The following is a 22,887-nucleotide window of genomic DNA, read 5'->3' on the forward strand; positions in this document are numbered from 1 at the left end:
ACACATCAGACTCAGGGTGTGGCTCTTTTGAAAGACAGATGGTCTGCAAACAAACCATTACTCCTGTTCTCACCACTTTTTCCTATTCTCTAATGTAAAAAATCCAAAGCAAGTGAAGACGACAAGCCAGGATACGGTGACATAGCAGACCTAGGTTTTCTGCACCACAGTATCCCAACAGTGTGTTGTTGAGTAACAGCAATCTAACCCATATGAAGTCCCAAAGGTTCAGTTCAAAGCTACCACTTCAATCCCAGGCACAGAAGACTCTTCTTCTCTGCCAATCACCAGAGCCCTGGGAGAATGCAAACTGAAGATGCACAGACAGGGACACCCTCCTTCAAGGGCTTTTGCCTTTAGTACTAGAAGTTGAGGTCATACATCAAATACCAGCATCTCCTGTCACACTTGATGGCTTGAAATAAGAATGTTCCCAATGCTGAGGCTTCCTGTCTACCAGCCTGAAATCCATCTCTTTAAATAAGCTAATATGCTAGAATGAGTTTCCCCATTTCCACTGAACCACTGTGAAGCCAAGGAGGTACAATGTGGAAATAGGAAAGTGTAAGGACTTAAGACAGAAAGCTACAGCCAAGTAAAATAACCAAGGATGCTTCACTGCTAGCTGAAGACCCCAAATCAGCAGTCTGCAAACCTTGCTCAAGTACCAACCAACCACTTCTAAATGCTCAAAGATAAATGGTACCCCACATGAGCTGTGAGCCAGAAGAGGTTGGTACACATCTGTAGTAATTCCAGCACTCAGAAGGCTGATGCAGACTTGCAAGTTCCAGAACAGCCTGGGCTACAGAGCAAGATTCTGTATAAAAGAGCCAGAACAAAATCCAGAGCTGGCTGGGGAGGAAGAAAAGGAGAAATGTTAAGGGGGAAGAGGGAGGAGGGAAAAGGGAGTGAAAAAGAGAAGAAGGTGGGAAGGAGAGAAGAGAAGAAACCAAGATAGAAACATCAGTATCTCAAATTTAACAATGAACTACTGCCAGATACTAAGAAGGGGGAAAAGGCAGATCATTTCACACAAACAACCACCAGGATTAGCCAGGCACAAAGACCTGTGACTGTAGTCTTAGGCACTTAGGTAATCCAGAGGATTACCAACACAGTGAGACTGTTCTTAAAAAGACCCATGTGTAGAAATACACAACTGTAATCCAAGTTATTCAGGAGGCTGAGACAGAATAAAAAACTCAGGGCCAGCCTGGGCAATTTATCAAAATTTAAAAATAATAAATGGGGGAAAGATAAGGCTCAGCCACAGAATACTTGCTTAGCATATTCAAGGTCCTGGGTTAAATTCTTAGAACTCCAAACAAACAAGAAAAAGCAGGTTAAGTGGCTGAATCAATGTATACAGCCAATAATATCAGACAGAGGTTTCAAATGCACCGGTCAACAAATCATACACAAAATACACCTTCTTTGGGTTTTCTAAAATACCCTCTTTTCTTGCCAAGCACAGCATACACAATTCCAGCACTTGGAGGTGAAAACAGGAAGGAAGATTAAGAGTTCAAAACCAGCCAGTGCTACATAAGACCCTGCTGCAAAACTCAAAAAACAAAAATCAAATAGTAATAAAAATTAGGGAGATGGCTCAATCAGCAAAGAGCTTGCCAAATAAGCATAAAAGACCTGAGTTCAAATCCAAGCACTCAAGTTTTTTTTTCTTTTTTTTTTTTTTTAAGGAAGGTATAGTGTTATGCACTAGTAATCCTAGCACTGGGGAGCACAGGCACATCTCTGGCCCACTGGCCAGCCAGCCTAGCCTAATCAGTGAGCCTCAAGAAAGTCCCTGTCTTAGAAAATATGAAGGACAAAGCTCCTGAGCCATGACACCAGAAGGCCACCTCTGGCCTTCACACTCAAAAACACAAAAGAAACTTTAAAGATCAAAAATAAAGAACTATCTTTTTAAAACCCCTTTTCTCTTCTGTATTACATTCAGAGGCCCAAATCCTCTGCACTGACAGACTTGGCATTTGTATCAAAGCATACTGACAAACCACTTTATCGTACCTTCTACTGGCCAGAAGAATGAATTCTTGAGCTCTATGGACATACCGAGTGAGTTGTAAAAGTTACTCTACCAACTTCACTTTGTTGCTCAGGAGGGTACAAGCTCTGTGAAAGCACTGAGAAGCTATGCCTGGCTCACCACTATCAACTTAGTGCTCTGGCATAAATGCCAGTATCAGGCACTCCATAAACATCCTAAGTGCATCAGTTATACAAAGCCAATTTAGTCAAATACATAAAACAGTAACCTTAACATTTATTACTACATTTTAAAAAAAGAAACAGAGCAAAAACTAATAAATTCTCTTGGAATGTTACATTGTTTGACTCATCTTTCTCTTTCCACTTCTTATGTTCCAGGGGGGATTCTGGTGTCCTAGAATCCTTCACTCTATGGCTACACCTCAGCAGTCATGAACCTGGATCCCAAGGCTGACACAAAGGCTAGCCATAGAGGAAGATATGGTACTGGGAGAAACAGATGCTGGGTTTGAATTTTTAATATGTGTATGTGAGGGGAAGAGTATGTGCACACAAGTGCAAGTGTCTTCAGATGCCAGAAAAGGGCACTGGATCCCCTAGAGCTAAGTTACTTGTGGTTGTAAGCCAACAAATGTGAGTGCTGGGAATCAAACTGTGTTCCTCTACAAAAGCAGCAAAGGTTCCTAACTGTTGAGACATTTCTCCAGTCCACAATGCTGTTTTGTTACATTCATATTTCCCCCACTTCCAAGAGTGAAGCACCCTTCCCAGAAATATTTTGTCTTCCCATCCACTCCTTATTTCTTTCTAGTACCCTTACTCTCTGTGAAAAATCTCTTTCTTTAGTTTTTCAGAGTGCTCTAGGTTTTCTTTTGGTATTCATTTGTACTATAACTGACTACTCAAGTGCTTCTCTCAAATCTTTTAAAAGCTGAACATGTCTATTCAGTTACCCTGGAAAAACTAAGGAAAAGAAATGTTTAATTCCCAAGTGACTCCTGGATACAATGTGAGGTAAAGTATCTGTATATTAGTTCCATTAAGCCAATCCACTATGCATGCACGCACACATATAATAAGTACATATAAATAAATACACATATACCAAAACATGTTATTTATGATAAAATGTGAGGCTAGTTTGTTGGATTTTTCTTTGTTTGAGTCAGGGTTTTACTATGTAATCCTGGCTGGCTTGGAACTCACTATTTAGACCAACTTGGTCTCAAACTCATAGAGATACTATATAGATCAAGTTGGCCTCAAACTCAGAGATATTCCTGCCTCTGCCTTCCAAGTGCTAGGATTAAAAGACATATGCCACTGCACTTAGCTCAATTTAAAAAAATTTTGTCAAAAAACTGGAGGCAAGACATGCTACAAAGTACACATTTAAAGACAGCTGGGTAGACACTTTTATAGGGCTACTATTAAATGAACTGGAGATCACCCTATACTTTCTCAATCTATTTATCAAACTATTACCACTATACACAAACATGAAGGGCTGTCTGCTCTAGGGAGAAGAGCACCAGTGGCTCTGAGTTCAAATCACAACTGTCGTTATCACTGCTGTCTGCTGTCCACAGTGTCATAGATGAGAGAACTCAATAGTAAACTGTGTGGACATCAAGCCTGGTATGTAGTAAGAGCTCAATAAACATCAATTATTATTGCCACAGTCACTCAAAAACTGACAGCTCAACTTAAGACAATGACTGTCACAGTCCCATCACCCACACCCACATAGTAGGGCCTAGGCACTACTATGTTCTCTATGGCTCAGCCTTGATAACCTCAGCCTGAATAGTTTATGCCCACTCTGGAAGAAAGGAAGATTACTTAGCCTTGGAAATCTGTAGCAATTATACAAATATATAATGGAATAGTTCTCCAATGACAGAGTGGGGGAAAGGAGAAAGAGCAGTTTTATTAGCCACTATGTCAGTGTGCCTTTATCCATGCAATTATACAAGTTCCCAAAAGACACTGAACTTTTTTCCCCCAGCGACTGTTAGGAAATAATTAAAGCAAATCTCTCTAAAATCTTCTGTAATTCTGACTTTTCTGCAGACATGCTACCATATTAATTACTACAGAATACTGATATTTTCATTCATTCTGGCTTGCTTGTTTGGTTTTTTAAGTTTGTTTGTTTGTTTTGGTTTTTCGAGACAGGGTTTCTCTGTGTAGCTTTGCGTCTTTCCTGGAACTCACTCTGTAGACCAGGCTGGCCTCGAACTCACAGAGATCCTCCTGGCTCTGCCTCCCGAGTGCTGGGATTAAAGGCGTGCGCCACCACCGCCCGGCGAGAGTTTGTTTGTTTTAAGACAAGGTCTCACAATAGAGCTCTAGATCTGTCCTGGAACTGACTATGTGGACCAGGCTGGCCTCAAACTCACAGATATCCACATCTCTGCCTCCCAAGTGCTGGCATTAAAGGCATGCACCAACCATGCCCAGCTTTTCATTCTGAATAGTGATCTGTATAAAAAAATGTCCATCTCTGCTCAATAACTACTCTGTTAGAGACTGACTCCACTAGGGTAGACAGTGGCCTCCTTCCTCAGTCCTCCCTAATGTGGAGACCAAGTCACCTGCCCTGGACTGTCCCTCTTTGCAGGATGGACTGGCCAGGTTTATTTCAGTCTTGGATAAGTCGTGTTACAGGAGGATCCATCCAGAGGCACTCTGAGGCAGAAACCTGCCTACTAAGTACTTAAAATATTTACATTACACACACTACACTATTTGAAGTGAACAAAAGGGAACCAAGCAAAGTATTTATTGAAATCTACTGAATAAAACTGCAGAATTTTAGAAAGTATCACATAAATCAAAGAGAAATATCTAACTTTAAAAATGTACTTTAAGGGGTTGGCAAAATGGCTCATTGGGTAAAATAGTGTTTGCTGCCAATTCTGACAAACTGAATTTGCCTCCCCAGAACCCACATGATACAAACACATCCACAATAAGTAAATAATGTAAAAAATTATTTTTAATGCACTTTAAGATCAGGTACAGTGATTAATACCTAAAATCCCAGCTGGGAGGCTGAGGCTTACCAACAAGACTGAGGTCAGTCCGGGTTATACAGAAAGTCCCAGAATAGCCTAGGTTAGAGAGTAATACCGTTTCAAAATAAATACAAAGAAAAGAAAAACATACCTGATATAATTTTCAAGAATGATTTGACTTGGAAAAGATAAACTCTATTTCACAACTAAAGTGTGAGCATTTTATTGTTTTCTCAGATGCCCTTAATGACCACTCTGCACTAGATATTAGGAAAGCTTGTCTCACCTTCCACTTAAAGAATTCAAGACAAGCAAGGCATGGAGGGTAACACAAGCCCACAATGCAGCACTCTAAAGAAAGGAGGCAAGAGAATCTTCAGTTTTAGGCCAGCCTGGGCTACTTAACAAGAATTTGTCACAAAACAAATCAAAACTTAACCCAAGACTGACTTACTGAATGTGCTTTGTCATGCCCTAAGCCAGAGTCCTAGAAGCACAGTCATCCAATGTAAATTCTGTACACTTGAGAGTCACAGGGAAATGCCATCCCCAGACTACTAACACAGCTTGAGTTTGTTTTATCGTCGTGTGCTCACTATCTCCTTCCGCCCTGCAAAACAGAGAAAAACCTTCACAAAGATAGGATGGCATAGAGACAGCTGTCACAGGAGCAGGCCACCAGACCTAGTACATAACCGAGAAGCCCCTACTAGTTACAATGATTGTCTGGGGCAGGGATAGGAAGAAGGAGTTCACTGTTTTCTGCCAGCCTGGCTGAAAGGGACTCAAATCTCAGGGAAATACTGTGACCAGCTGCCTGCCTGTGCTACAACTCAACCAGCTGCTGGGGGAAAGGATTATCCTGTCAAGAACTGTCCTGAAGAAGAGGAATATGGGTGCTGGCCAGAAGTGGACCAAGAAGCAAGTACTGAGACCCAGGCCATCTCAGACTCTGCAGCCACCAGTGGGCCAAGTGAGCCAATAGCTGAGGGGTGACAGAACAGGCAGGTAGCAACATCAAGTCAGGAGAAAAGGACAAAGAGCATATTCTGGAAATCAAACAAATTTAGATGTCATGATATAGAAATGTATGTGGGCTACTGAGTGTCCAAAACAGGAAATCAAAGCATTAAGTACAAAAATACTCCATTAAACACAGGGAATGTCTCTGTGGTATAGAGCCTTTGCCTAGTATATGAAAGGTCTTGGATTCAATTCCCAACACCCCTCAATAACAGCAATAATAAATGAGTAAATACATGAAAACTATTATTGGGTATGGTGTCTTAAACTGTAATCCCAGCACCTAGGAGGCTGAGACAGGAGGATTGCTGTAAATTCCAAACCAGTTTGTGTCTCAGAAAAGCCCCATCCCACAAAAGAACAAAAAATTAAAGAGGCACAAAAAGATGGAGAAGCATAAGCTGAAGCACCTGAGTATTGAGCCATGTGCGTTAGCTGACTCCTACAGGACTGAGTCCTACAGGTTGTTCTTTGACTGCCACTAGAAAATTGGCATGTGCATATCCACAGACCCATCTACACACACACACACACACACACACACACACACACACACACACACACACACACACACACACAGGTGTATGTGTAGAGGTTTTTTGTTTTTTCCCCCTTCTTCTTCAAGACAGGATTTGTCTGTGAAACAGTCCTGGCTGTTCTGGAGCTCCCTCTGTAGACCAGGCCAGCCTGGAACTCACAGAGATCCGCCTGCCTCTGCCTCCCAAGTGCTGGGACTAAAGGTGTGCGCCACCACTGGCTGGCCATGTATGGCAGTCTGAGGACAATTTACAGCAGTTGCTTCTCTCCTTCTTCTTCCCTGCAGATCCTAAGAGTTACACCCAGCTTATCAGGCTCAGCAGCACGAACTGCTACCTACTGAGCCATCTCACTGACCCATGCGGAGATTTTTTTTTTATAGGACATGAATGTTTTGAAATACAGATATAGTTCAGTGGTAGAGTACCTGGTAAACACATGGCCCTGGGTTCAATCCACTGGAATAAAACCAATGAACCAATCAATCAACTAGCAAATAAGATGTTTTGATTTTGACTTATGTTTTTAACTAGCTTTTCATTAAAAAGAAGAGGAGGAAGAGGAGGAAGAGGAGGAAGGAGGAGGAGGAGGAGCAGCAGCAGCAGAAGCAGCAGCAGCAGTTCTGTTAGTGTTTGCAATGCTGAGGACCAATCCCAGAACCCTGCACACGTTTGGCCAGTGCTCTACCACTAAGGTACACTGCAAACTCTAGTTTGGGCTTATTTTAAAAAGCACTTAGGAGAATATAAAATGAAAGAGAAAAGGCCTCAGAATTCCCTAGTTCAATTTCCTGAAAACAATTTCTAGAGACTGCTTAAACTATACACATGTTTATATATCTTTTATCCCTAAAAAGTCTTAATTTTCCTCTTTGTTCTCCATCCTGACTTTTGGTTTAATGACTTTCAAGCACTCCTGCCTTCTGCACTGTCGACCCCTCTTGCAGTGACCAGTCCTCTCCAGATCATCTGGAAGGATTGGGACTCAACTATACTCCACAGAGGCCCCGCTCATTTAACCCCTTTCCGACCAGACTTCTGGGTCATTTTCAATGTTTCATGATCTCAAAATTAATTAACTTAATTAAAAGACCCAAGGTTAACATACATATTCTCAGGATAACCAAGTAAGAAATTGATTTTCACTCTGTTTAGTGTAGGTGGCTATTAAGCTACAGTTAATCCATCACCTAATGAAGTGGGTAACAAAAGCCAAAGATTTTCAAAACTTTTCTAGGAACCAAAAACCATAAACAATTTGAGTATGACCTGGTTACATGGCATGCATTTTAATACCAGTAACATGCCTAATATCTGAGATAATATAAAATTTCTTAAAACTTCAGTTCTTCCTATTTAATAGTGTAAACACTAAAATTATCGATATTTATCTAAGCATAGCACCAAAATTTCACGATTAAACTAAGAGGACAGAATTTAGGGGGCTGAGGAGATAGTTCAGCAGAGAATTCAAATTCACCAATGTCAGGTAGCTCACAACCACCTATAACTCCAGCTCCCGAGAATTCAACACCCTCTTCTGGCCTTCTCAGACACCCGTGCACACACATACAAATAAAAATAAAGTAAACCTTAAAAAGGGAAAGAGAGCTGGAGAGATGGCTCAAGCAGTTAAGAGCATGTACTGCTCTTGCAGAGGACCCAAGTGAGGTTCCCAGCACCCAAGTTAGGCAGCTAACAGCAACCTCTAACTACAGCTCCAATGGGATCCATAGCCTGTGGCCTCTGGGCAGTGGCACTCACATGCACATACCCGCCTACACACTTATTACTTTAAAAATAAAATAAATCTTTTTAAAAAGAAGACAGAATGAGTCCTACTCATATAATATTAATACTTCCTATAATTCTAAGATATCCATCAGTCCAAAATGCACTTACAATAAGTCAGCATATACAAGGGAGCCACTTTGGGTAGTGTGTAAAGAACCCATATTTGCTTAGGGATGCACAGTACAGCTCTAAAATGAGAGAGAAGAAACAGCCAAAGCTAGCTGGCTGTGGGAAAGACAGGTGATTCCAGAAACAGAGGAAGGGCTTTCATCAAGTATTCTTTTCAAACATAGAACATATTACCCACTCAATTTTTCAAATTAATTTTAGTATTAGTGCACAAGTATGTGCCATGTTGTAGCTGATATGTGTGTATGTGTAGATGCATACTCAAGACCTAGCATGTGAATTTTTTTAAAGACGTCTAGTTCCAATTCTTACACTGCTTTCAGGCGGGTACTTTTCCTCCCCTAAGTGGGGCTAAGATAAAAGAAGCCGGCTCCACAGATAGATACAGCTTTGACAGAAAAAATGTAGACTTGCAGAAAACAAACTGCAACACTTCTTCCCTTAATTACTCTGGAAGTGGTCAGTTTTTCAAAACTGTATTATTCTTTAAATCCTGAAAGGAACACCAGAAGTCCCTGGTCTGATATTAAAGGCTCTTAAGTGACCTTACCTGGTTTCTAGATGCCCAACCAGCCTCCCCCACTCACCTTGCAGGGACCTCCTATGTCTTTTCTCTGAGAAGTTCTACTCACCACCCCACCTGAAGCATCCAGCTTCAGCTTTTTCAGTCAGAAGCTGATCTAAAGTGTTCTTTATGCTCAAGGCTTAGGTTACTTTTCTAAGGTTATTCACTGAGGAAACAGTTTGTCAGACTGTGATGTAGGCCCTGGTAATCTAGAGGGACAAGACAGGTATACACATATAAATAAAAATGAAATAAACCTGGAGGGGGCGGTGCTGGAGAGATGAGAAAGACACTGCTGGGAATTGGCAAACTGCTTATCCATTACCACTAATTCAGTTTCACCAGGTAAGAGCAGCATTTGCACCAAGGTTATCACCATGACCAGACCAAGTGTACCTCTTCACCCCTCACAAATAAAAACTGAAATATTTGTTGGCTAAAAGAATGAAGTGGTAGAGCTGAGACAGGAGGCCAGGCCTGACCAACTCCCTGAGAGCAAACCCACACCACCTGTGTCCACCATCTCAGAACCCACAGGAGGCTCCTAAATTAGGGTGGCCCAGCAGACAATTCAAAAACAAAACTGATTTTTTTTTTTTTTTTTTTTTTTTTGGTTTTTCGAGACAGGGTTTCTCTGTGTAGCTTTGCGCCTTTCCTGGAACTCACTTGGTAGCCCAGGCTGGCCTCGAACTCACAGCGATCCGCCTGGCTCTGCCTCCCGAGTGCTGGGATTAAAGGCGTGCGCCACCACCACCCAGCCAAAAACAAAACTGATTTTTACAAACTATTAAGATGATCAAGAGTCCCATCTCCAGACCTTCACACTTGATATTACGCTGTTCCCCATGCCCATAAAGGAACCAACCAGTTGCCATCTCTTCATCCTTAGTTCTCAGCACACGTCACCATCGCCTAGGAGCCACCTAAACCCTTCAGAGCAAGTTCTGCCCCATCTGGTGTTCCACAAGCTCAGAGTCTCCCTCTGAGTGTTGTAACAGCAGACTGTCCAAGATCTGCCTTTTCCAGCCTAAGTCCATCCATCAAGGCAGTGTGGGCCTATCTTGTCACTCTCAATCCCCAGGGCCTACACCACAGTCTGACAACTGTTTCCCTAGTGAATAACCCTGGAAAAGTAACCTAAGCCATGAGTATTTCTCTAAGTATCTTCCATCTTTAAAAGGACTTTTTCTTAAATGTTGTAAAGAAAACTCTAGACAAATTTGAGAAACAAATGAACTTAGAGCTGCACTGTTCAAAATAATGACCACTAATTATAGGTCATCTACTTAATTTTTGCAAAAATTTAAAATTTAGCCAAGCATGGTAGCCTATGCCTGTAATCGCAGAACTTGATAGATGGAGGCAGAAGAATCAGAAGTTCAAGATAAACATCAGCTATACAGTGAGTTTGAGACAAGACCCTGTCTCAAACAAACAAAAACAAGTAACTGAATAAAACTGAATAGTTCTTGCATCAGATTTGTCATATTTCAAGTACTTGATGGAATGTGTAGACTATTAACTCCAACTGAACAGCACTGACCTCCAGATCACCAACATCGTCTCAAAAAGGGCAATGTCCAAACCTCTCCAGCTGTTGAGAAGGAATCCTTTTCCTCATACTTCAAAAAGAGAAGGCCATCACAAGAACTACAACATTGGCTTCTCTTCCTCTTATCTGAATGGTCCCCGAAGAGGCTTCATGAAAAGGTCAACTGTGGTCAGGTTATGCTCTACAAACAACATCCAATCCCCAGAGTACAAGACCCTATCCACAGTTTATACCCTTGGTTTATTTTCAGTATTAGTTGTTTACTAGGTTACAAGACTCAATTTGTAATGACACCCACAAATTAAGAGGAAAATACTTTGTCCACCATGAGACAATTTTTTACTAGTAAAAAACCATAAATAACCATAGCTAAAGTACCAGAGAATGGAAAAAATCATAACCTCCAATAAAGAACTTCCCATCACAGAGTTGCAGGAAGAAGAAACCCCATTCTATTCCAGAGCTAGATCTGCTCCCTCAAGATCCATGTGTGAAGTAAAGAGGAATGAGGTTTCACTGGCACTCCTCTCAAAAAGTCCACCTGACAAGGCCACTCCCTCTGCAGATACTGCTTTCTATAAAGGAAGACGACTTGTCCAGTTTCTCTGCACTTACCTTTCCTTTTTCTCTATAATTCCTAACCCATATCAAGCCTTTGCTCTGAAACTATAACTAGAAACCAGCTCCACTTAGAGTTCAATTTTCCAACTGTTCCCAAAGAACAGTTGAACTACAAACACGACTACCTGTTTAGCAAGCTTTCTGAATCTTAGCTCTCAATTCATTCTTCCTACAACTGGAGCTGAAACTGCACTAGACCATGGTACTGGAAATGAAACAGGAAAAGACAGCAATTTCCCACACTATCCTAATGAGGAGCTTCCATGGGTGCAGGTTTGGGTCTGGGCCTCATCCACGTTATCAGTCACCCCAATCCTCACTGGCCCCAGGCATAAGTAATGTCTGCTAGTTTCTCAATTAATTAAACAATAGTAGCTGCCTCAACTGGCTATATGTGAAGCTCCATAATAGCCTAATATACACAAAGCTAATCAAACTGAACAAAAGCAGAATATTCAAAGGGGAAATTCCTTTTAGAGATCTCTGATCCCCTCCCTCTGTCCCCAAGACTCCAACTTGTGAAGCCTCTGGCCCCAGTAACAGAGCTGCTGAGCTGGGAGCTAAACTTCCATGTCCACTCTGAGACAAAGCCAGGGCTCCCTCCTGTGCACACACACACGGCTGGCTCCCAGTATAAAAAGCTCTGACATTTCCTTCAACTCTGAGTCATGCTTAGAAGGTTCTACTTTAATCAGGTGACAAATACTCAAAATATTTTAATCCAAAAGAATTGGGTCAAGCTTTCATAGTCTATAACTATCAAAGCAAACCCTACTTATTGACAGATTTCTATAGCTCCTGAGTGTCATCATTCAATTCATAATCAAATACTAAAATCTACTCTATTTAAATGTTACCCCTGCCTTTTCCATTGGTTATCATAAAGAACAATTAAATTTTCTGCTATTTCATTGGCTGTGCTAACTATAAAGTTAAAACATGCAAGAGGAAGCTGGCAAATGATACAGCAAGTGAAGGCACCTGCAGCCAAACTCAAGTTCAACCCATGGGACCATGTAGCAAAGGAAGAAAAAAAAACTCCATGGTCTCCTCTGACCTCCACACAAGTGCCATGCACACACGCACCCTCACCACACAAAGTAATCAAATAAGTAAACATGGATAGGTGGTAATGTTCTCTTAAGAAAAATGCAAAACTATCTGGGAAGAGGGGAAGCTTTTCTATCATAAAAATAATTTATATTACAAGAGAATTGTATAACCCTATTAAGCAGATCATTCTCTATACTAAAGACTGAATTCAAGTGCAGCTCTAAGAAATACCTGTTATACACAATAAGGCAGAGGTAAAGATTGCCCAAACAGCAGCACATGGGCCACTTAAGATAGGGAAGAAGTAAGATTTTCACTGCTAGGTTTTACTATTCTTAGCAATGCTTCAACTAAATACTCTTTTTGATTAATAGAAACAAAACACAGGGGGAAATGTCACTAGAGATAATATTCAAGTATTTCTTTTTTTTTTTTTTTTGGTTTTTCGAGACAGGGTTTCTCTGTGTAGCTTTGCGCCTTTCCTGGAACTCACTTGGTAGCCCAGGCTGGCCTCGAACTCACAGAGATCCGCCTGGCTCTGCCTCCCGAGTGCTGGGATTAAAGACGTGCGCCACCACCGCCCGGCTCAAGTATTTCTTAACAGTAAGTTTTAATAGGAATTCTAGGACAGCCAGTCTCAAAACAAAAGCAAAAACAGAAATGAGTGACCAGTGAGAGAGTATGTGTACTAACATCAGATCACATCTGAGGACAGAGGGCATGCCCAGGGGTATGAGGGCTTCTGAGAGACATCTGGGAACAACCAGAAGAGGAGTTATACAAGAGATGTGTGTACTATGACACCCAGGAAGAAAAGACTGTCACAGCAAGGGTCCTATTTCCAGCCCTGAACTGAGAAAATAGCTGGGCTTCCCCGACTGACTGATTAGCACTATGGTACAGCAGGAAAGGCCAGGGAGGTAACAAGAGTTGGGAAGACCACTGGCCCCACCTCGGTTCCCTGGGATTCTACATACTGCAACGCTCAGAACAGGAGGGAATAACTATATCCTCTTTGGGTCACTCCTTGAGTCATTTTCACACTTAACTGTATTTTGTATTCTTTTTCTTAGTTGTGTTTCAGAGTTGTGTGAACAGTTCTAAGCCACTGAAAGGTATCAACCCAAATCTCTGTACAGTGTTAATGAAAATTCAGACTGGATTTTAAGACACACAGTAGTAAGGTACAGAATCACATAATTAAGACTTAAGTCCATGAAATATGTTTAGAAATTATCAAGAGTTTACAGAAAGCATAAATTTTTATAATTTAAATTTTTCATAGCTATCATGTTTCTAGTTTTAAAAAATTAAGTGAAGGGCGACTTAGTAGTTAAGAGAGCTGGCTGTTCTTCCAAAGGACGGGAGGTTCGATTCCCAGCACCCACGAGGCAGCTGACAACCACCTGTAACTCCAATTTTAGTGGATTTGATGCCCCCTTGTGGCCTCTGAGGGCACTACACAAACATGGACAAATGCAGGCAAGACACATGAAATAAATTTAATAAATCTTATATTTAAAAAGTAAAAATGGAGACAAAAATCAATAGTACTGATTACAGAATTCCTTGTTTTATATCCAGTGAGGGTATACCATAGACTCACCTATACATGGGTTTCTGTGGTAACACGTGCATAGCTATTGCTGTTTCCAGCAATTAACAGGGTCTGATCAGATTAGCATTCCCGAAGTCCTCAGAGGACAAACCACAACCACATGCCCTGGTAGCTACACTGCCAGCTCTTGTTCACTGAGCATTTCCTCCAGGCCAGGTACTTTCCAGGCATCACCTCAGATAATACTGTAATAATATAACAATCATCCCATTTTACAGATGAAAAAAACTGAGGTTAGAGAGTTGAAATCTTGCCAGAGCTCACCAGCTAGGTTATCAACAGTGAAAACATCAGAATTAAGAAAAGGGAATAGCCAGGCAGTGGTGGCGGTGCATGCCTTTAATCCCAGCACTCGGGAGGCAGAGCCAGGTGGATCTGTGAGTTCGAGGCCAGCCTGGTCTACAGAGTGAAATCCAGGACAGGCACCAAAACAATACAGAGAAACCCTGTCTTGAAAAAAAAAAAAAAGAAAGAAAGAAAAAAGGGAATAATCCTAGGTGGCAGTGGTGCACATCTTTGATCCCAGCACTTGGGAAGCAGAGGCAGGTGGATCTCTGTGAGCTCAAGGCTAGTCTGGTCTACAGAGCTTCCAGGACAGAGTTCCAGAGTTTAGGACAACCAGGACTACACAGAGAAACCCTGTCTCAGAAAACAAAAGGGGGCAGGGGATGGTACACACACAATGACACACAGACAGATGGACAGACAGACCCAAAGAGTGGTGGCAAGCAGTGTAAAAGCAAAGTCTTAGGAGAAAACTAAGAGCATTTTCAAGGACAAAAAAATGAATATTGCCTCCAACATCTCCTACAGGCCTACTGTGCAAGTAAGCCTCTATCTGCTGTGCCCAGTGCCAGTGGGGCAATTGTGGGAAGTCTAACAGAGCTGCTTACCATCTAGTGTCACAGAAAAGGAAGGATGTTGAAGACCTGAGGTGACAAAGTAGCAGGGAAAAGAATGCTGTGGGCTACTAGAGTCAGCAAGAAGCAAAATGGCCAGCAAAAGAACAAAGCCACCTTATGAAGTTACCTGGCTTTCTGTTAAACTTATCTGATTTTAAATATAGTATATAAAACTATTACAGAAAATAAACAAACACACCCGTAAGCAAGCACCTCCTACTGCGAAGTGCTGATCTTACCCTAAGTAATGGTCACTGTCCAGGCCAGGTACAACAGTCTCAGAAAACTTGGGCCACTGTTGTGCCCAGCTGGGAACAGCCACAGCAGGCCAGTATTCCCAAACGGGTGCTTGAGTCCCATGAGTCCCATGCCACTCAAATCATCAAGCTGTGGCTCAAGGGAAAATTCTTTGGATGCTAATTTTTACATTAAAATTTAAGAGGAGATAGCTATGTCCACATAATGTCTATGGCTGAGTTTTTACCATAATGACTAAGTTGAATAGTTAAAACACGAGACCAGATGCCCCCACAGAGCCAGAAATATGTCCTCTCTGGCCCTTTACAGAAGTTGTTCACTGATGCATTGTAGAGGTGTGGTGGTGGGGGTCCTGGTGCTAATGAGCAGTGGGAATGGTGCAAAGTTCAGCCCTAACCTTTGAAGATCCACAGAGCCCACCAGCACAAGCTCTGAGAGGCTGACACCAAAATTCCTTGGCTAGAACTAACCTCACTGGAGCACAAAACCTTTAAAAAAATTGTTTTTTGTTTTTCGAGACAGGGTTTTTCTGTATAGCTTTGGAACCTGTCCTGGAGCTCGCTCTGTAGACCAGGCTGGCCTCGAACTCAAGAGATCTGCCTGTCTCTGCCTTCCAAGTGCTGGGATTAAAAGCACTCACCACCACCACCTGGTCTTAAAAAATTATTATTTTATGTATTCTTAGCGTTTGCCCGCATGCTTATATGTATACCATCTGTGTACCTAGTGCCCACAAAGGCCAGAAGACAGACAGATCTCCTGGAACTAGAGTCACAGATGACTGAGACACCATGTAATCTCTTGAAATACACACCCAGTGCTGATCTGAATAAGATAAAGAGTTGAGACCCTCACTAATGGAACCCCAATAACTAAACTAGCAAGCTTTCCTAATCTTTACAAACCACAATAGGAAAACTTCATCTTAACAAAGGCAGTTAGCCACCCCCTTTTAAATTTTTGTTTACAAACATGAAGTAAAAACACTAATTAAAAAAAAAAAGTGGCCGGGCGGTGGTGGCACACGCCTTTAATCCCAGCACTCGGGAGGCAGAGCCAGGCGGATCTCTGTGAGTTCGAGGCCAGCCTGGGCTACCAAGTGAGTCCCAGGAAAGGCGCAAAGCTACACAGAGAAACCCTGTCTCGAAAAACCAAAAAAAAAAAAAAAAAAAAAAAAAGTGTGGTTTTTTTTTTTTTTTGCAGAGCCCTAAGTAATGGGGTACTGTGAGAGCCAACCACAATGGCAGAAGTAAAATTACTGGCTTACAACCTAGCATCAATTTCCAACAGCAGAAATAAGCCTCAATTCCTTTATAAGCCATTTTCAACTATGTTTAAGAGTTACCGAATCAAGTAGGGTATAGCAGAGCATATCTGTAATCCCAGAAACTCAGGAGGTGGCAGCAAGAGCATCAGGAATTCATGGCCAGTCTGAACTCCATGAAATCCTGTCTCAAGAAAACAAAAACTAACCACAATTCCAGAACCCCAACCTTTTACCACTATGGCACCACTGGTGTGCTTCACATTTACACATCTTTTCTGAAGAGCTACCAGTGCAGCCCCCCTTCCCATTCCTAAAAGGTCCCTACTTTCATGGCAAGATACAGTCAAAAAGTCTTACAAAAACTTTTTATCTCCCATTTAGTCTAGACAATAATAAGGTAAAATAACTATTTCTCAATTACACCCTTAAGTAAACAAGAACGTGAGCCTATCCAGTTTAGATGGAATATAACACCAGAATCAGAGGAAAAGGAGGCCCAGCATACTCCATGTTATATACCCTACCCCCAACCACCAAACGTTATAAATTTTCTGAAAAGGACTGCTTGTGTGTGTGTGTGTGTGGGGGGGGGGGTTGAAAAGGGAGGAGGGAGGAAGAGAGAAAAAAATGAAAGAGAAACAGAGAGACAGAGATAAACAGAGAGACTGAGACCTGCTTTGTAGCACAAGCTTGCCCAGAACTCATAATGTTGTCTAGGCTAGCCCCCTTCTGCTACAGCCTCCAGAGTGCTGGAATCACAGGTGTGTGCCACTGAAACCTGGCAAGTACCACTGTCCATGAGTCAAAGCAAATTCTCTGTTAAATTTTACATGGGTAGGTGTTGTGCCTGCATGTATGCCTGCGCAGCATTGTGTGTGCAGTGTCTGAAAAATCCAGATCCCCTGGAACTGGAGTTACAGGCAGTTGTAAGCTGCCATGTGGGTGCTTGGAATTGAAACAGGGACCTCTGAAAGAGCAGTCAATGCTCTCTTAAGCACTGAGCCATCCCTCCAGTCCCCGAGTCATGAAGTAAATTCTTTAGAGGTACCAATTTATAAAATAAATTCCTAGAACAATCATTTTTTAAAAAATACTGTTTTATTACATTATTTATTTATTTATTTATTTGTGTGTGTGTGCGTGTGTGCGCGCGCGTGCGCAGGGCATGTATATGTCATGACTCATGTATGAAGGTCAGAGGACAACTTGCAGGAGTCAGTTCTCTCCTTACACTATGTACAGAACTGGGATCAAACTCAAGTTCTCAGGCTTGGTGGCACGTGCCTTTACATGCTGAGCTATCTCACCCAAATCTAGATCCCCCTTAGGTTATGGGTCCTCATCTAGAAAACAGCAATAAATGTATCTTCTCTTCCCAAGCTTCCAAGAGGGCTTGGAAAAAAGCACTGTCCGATCGTCAAGGCTACACACAATGAAGATCACCATTTAGCAGGAAAAGCTGTTGGTGGTAATCATATTCACCACAAGCTCTTTAAATACACTTCTCTACTGTACTTGAACAGACTCATAGCTCCTTAGTAGAAGGCTGAGACAGGAGGCTCACTGTAGCCTAAGAGTTGAGGGCTGGCCTAGACAACATAGTGAGACTATACCTCTTGAAAAATTACCTTTTGCTAGTGATCACAAAGCATGCCTGTAATCCCAGCAACACTCAGGAGATTGAGGCAGGAGAATCACAGGTTTGAGGCCAGCCTAGGATATATAGGCAATCTGATATAGTTTTAGAGAATCACAGGTTTGAGGCCAGCCTAGGATATATAGGCAATCTGATATAGTTTTAGATACATCACCTTTTTCTCAAAGTAAAAAAAAATGAAAAACGGGTTTTTTAAAAGGCATAATAAGCATTATAAAATATAATCACAATGGTTTAGGGCCATACCTGTGTTCGATTTTCAAAAGACAAATTTAAGCCGGGCGGTGGTGGCGCACGCCTTTAATCCCAGCACTTGGGAGGCAGAGCCAGGCGGATCTCTGTGAGTTCGAGGCCAGCCTGGGCTACCAAGTGAGTTCCAAGAGAGGCGCAAAGCTACACAGAGAAACCCTGTCTCAAAAAACCGGAAAAAAAAAAAAGGACAAATTTAAAACTTTTTATGAAATTTTAGTGTGTGTGTGTGTGTGTGTGTGTGTTGAGAGAGAGAGGGAGATGTCCGTGCCATGGCACACTTAAAGGTCAGAGGAGAACTTTGTGGAGTCAGTTCTCTCCTTCCACCTTTATAGGGGTTCTGGAGATTGAACCCAGATCACCAGGCTTACATGGCAAGTATCTTTCTTTACCCACTGAGCCATCTTGCCGGTCCTAACAGCTCTTAAATGGCCTATTTGTTACACACAAATTTTGCCATAAAACTGCCCAGATCACTAAGTGTGATGATGTATGCCTATAATACTAGTAGTACTTGAAAGGCTGAGGCAGGAGGATCCGGAGTTCACAGACAGCTTGGGTTACATAGCACATTCCAAGACAGACTGAAGTAATCAGCAATACTCTGTCTTACCACAAACAAACAAAAAACGCTTCATAAATGTTAAAAAAAAAAAAAAAGTCTACTACCTGCCTGAATATTTATTTCTCCTACACTGTTCCAATATCAATCCCTAGTGTTAAAAGATACTAGAGTAAGTAATTTGGACATCTTAAGAGAAAGTTTGCAACACACAACCAACTAACTATATATTGGTAACAGAAGTCCCTCCCCCTTCTTACAAAGTACCAAAGTACTTAACGATTCAACACAGAACAAGAAAACAGGACTGTGCCAACCTCTGATGACATCTGATTCTATGCCACTGCAGAACTGCCTAGACAGTAGGGTGAGAAGCAGCTTCTCCTCCCTCTTGCTGCCCTCCTCCAGGCACCTTCCCTCTTCCTCTCTGCGCTCTCCCCATCTTAAGTGACAAAGGCACTCATCCCGCAGATGCTGCCTGGCCCCTAGTGGAGTGGTTTATGCATACATGGACGCTCCCCTTGGTGAACTCCAAGTACTCTATAGGCTTGGTAGGCTCCTCCACATCAAGGGTACTCTCTTCTCCACCCACTGCCATCCTTAGAAAGGACTATAATGCACTTGATGGCTTCACAAGACAGTGATGTGGCCTGTATCACACCAGTTCAAGTAGCTGCTGTTTCTCAGGGTCTAGGGCTCTCCGTTCCCTCTCCTCCTCCAATCACCTCCCTCAAATTTGATCTTGTGCTGAGAACACACACATTGCCCACCCTGGTCCAATTTTCTCTTGGAGGCCTGAAATAGAATCCCTCACTAAAACAATATTAAATTTCTCTCAATAATGATCTATTTCTATCTCTATGCCAGCCATCATTCCTTTAAAAATATTTAATGTAAATACTTCAGCCATTTGTTCAATTGACATCTTAAGACCTGTCTATCTTGTTACTGAATCTTAGACTAAAAGTTATTCTTGACGAGGTTTCCCCTGTTTACTGTGTTCAATGATGACCCCTTCCTCAGCAGTGCACCCTAATATACCCTTTCAAGACAAAGTGATGGTGCATTTCATGTCACCAAAGACTAAACTTAAATACGAATGTCATCTTATTCTTTTGATCATTTAAGTCAGAAGCGTTTCATACATTTGGAGATGCTAATGTGCTCTTGTGCTTTTCCTGGGTAAAAAATTGGAAAGGGAAGGGGACAAAGTGGTTAATTTCAGAAAATCCTTTCTGATAAGCTCTGCTCTGATTAGCAGCACATTAAGTAAATATCTGACCATCCAGTAACAGAAGCTATATCAAAAAAAGCCATCTTTTGGGTTCCATCTTGTAAACAGCTGGATGTATGTAATACTGCAGGTCTTTTTGTTGTCCTGTTATTAATTTGCCCCACTTTTAAGAAAAAAATCTGCAATAAGCTCACTCAATAAGAGCAAAGCTGGAAAGTCTTTAAGTGACCAGTGTCAGAGGACAAGCTTCGGAAGCTCCAGGACTAAACTTGCCTGGTATTATACTTCACATGATTACAGTCTTCTGGCTCAAACATAGCAAGATCACTAAAGCAAGGGTGCTCTATGTTGCAGAAGAGCATTTAAACCATTGTTTCCATATTTCTCACATCAATAAGTAGATTTTTATGAAAATAAACGTCAAAATCAACTTGTCATTTAAAAAAAAAGTCCCATTAGTGACTTTTCTCCCCCCGAGAATTATTTATTCCTTCCCACTGCTGAACAAATTTTAAGTAAACAAAACTCTCCTGAAAAACGATGGGGGAGGGAGAACACTCACCTCTCATTTCTACATTAACTAATATTACACGGCTCCTTTCATGAATGGATTCCAGGAACACTATTCAAACTGAAGCCACAAAATCTAAGTTTTGTTTCAACAGTAGAAATATTTTTTAATACACTTGTGTAAAGTCACAGAAAGACTTCCACAACTTGAACAGCTGTGTCTAGCGCCAATCTGCAGGCAGCAATGTAATTTGATTTGGACCCATTCATCAGAAACTCATTTTCAGATGCCGCTACTACAAGAACGTACTGGAGAAACGCTAGCTGCGGTGAGCCGGCATTGTTCACAGCAGCGCTCAAGTTTTTATTGCGAAGGAGAGCTTAAAAGAGGAAATACAAATCATTGGTAATGTCACCATAGAGCTGTCCAGAAGAAGTCTGAATTACTGAATGAACAGAAAACTGGGCACACGACATGATCATACTCATCTAAGAAAGTTTGCGGGGAAGCTATTAAGTGGGGCAGGAGAAGATTTAGTAGTATCTTGCTTTTTTTTTTCTGAAAAACTGAAAGTCCTACAGTCCTTAATTTTTAAATTTTACATCTCTACGGTAAAACCAGCCCAAACTCAAAGGGAGACTGGAGTACATTTTGGACTTTAAAAGCTTGCTAGCTTCTTTTTAAGGTTACGTATGTAAATGAAAGACACCACATCAACTTTGATGACATCTTGCAAATGGAGTTTGGGGTTTTGAAAAAAAAAAATTACTAGGTGATCAAAAACAAAAAAATGAAAGAAAGAATCAAGAGTTTCAAAATAACCACCAAGCGTTTTCCAAAGCAACACATTCCAAGAAACTTCTCAGTCGCAACTCCTAAGCCGGTGGCAGCTGTGTCCGCGACTGCAGCGTCTAGAGTGGGGGGTCCGGTCTCGAAAGCCCTCATTACCTCTCGGTCGCATTCTCTCCCTCCAAACCTCCAAGGTCCCCTCCGCTGTCATCCCGGCCGGCCACGCGTGCGGACACTCGGCCGCGCCCCCGCTTCACTTTTCCTCCCCGGCCGGGACGCGCAGCCCAGGGCCCGGGACGGAACCTCCCGCCAATGCGACCCTCAGCTCCCTCCCCGCCACGGACGCTGACAGCGCGCCCGGCCCTAGCCTCACCTGTGCTGTCATTCGCGGAGAAGCCGGGGGAGCTGAGTTTGGCTCGTTTGGGGTTGGGCGGTCCGTCCAGCAAGTTCTCGGCCATCTTCACCTGCTCGCGGAAACAGCCCCGAGCGCGGGCGGCACGACGCGGCCCGGACGGGGGTCGGGCCGGCGGCTGCGAGCAGGCGAGCCAGCGAGGAGCGAGCGCAGGAGCGCGGGCCGGGCCGCGGAGGGCGCAGGCCGGGTGGGGGAGGCGGCGGCCAAATCTCAGCCTCAGCAACAGCGCCCCGCAGCGCTCACCGCCCGCCCCCGGCCGCCGCCGCCACCGGCCGCGGCCCCCTCATCCCCTGCCCGCCTCCCGAGCGCGACACTCCGCGGCCCGGGCACCCCAGCGGCCCGGCCGCCTCCGCGGGCCCGGCTGGCAGCGACGGCGCCCGGCCCCACGGCTCAGGCGGCGCCCGGGAACATGGTGGTGCCGCCGCCGCCGCCGCCGCCTCGCCGCCCCCCCCTTCCCCGCGCGCCCCACTTAATGAATTCGCCCGCGGCCGGACGACCGGGGGACTTCGGGCTCCGCCGCCCGCCCGCGGCCCGCCGCCGCCGTGAGGAAAAACAATGCGCCGAGCGGAGCCGCCGCCGCGCCGCGGCCCCCCCCACCCCGTGCCGCCGCCGCCGCGGCCGCCGCGGCCGCCGCCGCCGGGCTCCGGGAGGCCGAGCCGAGAGGCGAGCGGGGCCGCCGGGGCGGGAGCCGAGGGCCGGGCGGAGCGGGCCGGCCAGGCGGAGCGGGGTGCGCGGGCGGTTGTGGGGCCCGGGACCGGCGGGGCCGAGTAGATCGCGCTCGAAGCCCCGGTCGGGTCCGCGACAAGATGGCGGCTGTTGATTCCTCAATTAAAAAAAAAAGAAAGTTTTTTTTCTTCTCTTTCCAGAGCCTGAACGGGGAGGGGGAGGGGGCGGGGCACGCCTGTACGTCACCCCCCCGCGGCGTCACCACGCACGGCCCCCGCCCCGCCCCCTCCACCTGCGCCGACCGCGGCGGAAAGAGCCGAGCGTGCTCGGGTGGAAGGGTCGAAGGCGCGGCGGCAGTGCGTGAGGCGGAGGGCTGCGGCGCTGGGCCGGGCCTGCGGGACGTGGGGGGCGCAGAGCAGGCGTCCACTTTTGTTCTGACGGCGTCAGAGGCGC

The 22,887-nt window shown here is 43.8% G+C and overlaps 1 protein-coding gene across 1 annotated transcript in view; it reads right to left on the bottom strand.

Annotated features, from left to right (window-relative positions):
* The window catches only part of Crebbp (CREB binding protein), a 141,728-nt gene extending 119,797 nt beyond the window's left edge, over nt 1–21,931 (bottom strand). Inside the window, 1 exon segment of the mRNA XM_052759244.1 lies at nt 21,730–21,931. Coding sequence (XP_052615204.1) covers nt 21,730–21,814 — 85 coding nt within the window. The 5' untranslated portion in view covers nt 21,815–21,931.
* Between the last annotated feature and the right edge of the window lie 956 nt (nt 21,932–22,887).

Source organism: Peromyscus californicus, unplaced genomic scaffold (genome assembly GCF_007827085.1).
Source record: "Peromyscus californicus insignis strain IS unplaced genomic scaffold, ASM782708v3 Scaffold_3__1_contigs__length_106647218, whole genome shotgun sequence".
Taxonomy (NCBI): domain Eukaryota; kingdom Metazoa; phylum Chordata; class Mammalia; order Rodentia; family Cricetidae; genus Peromyscus; species Peromyscus californicus.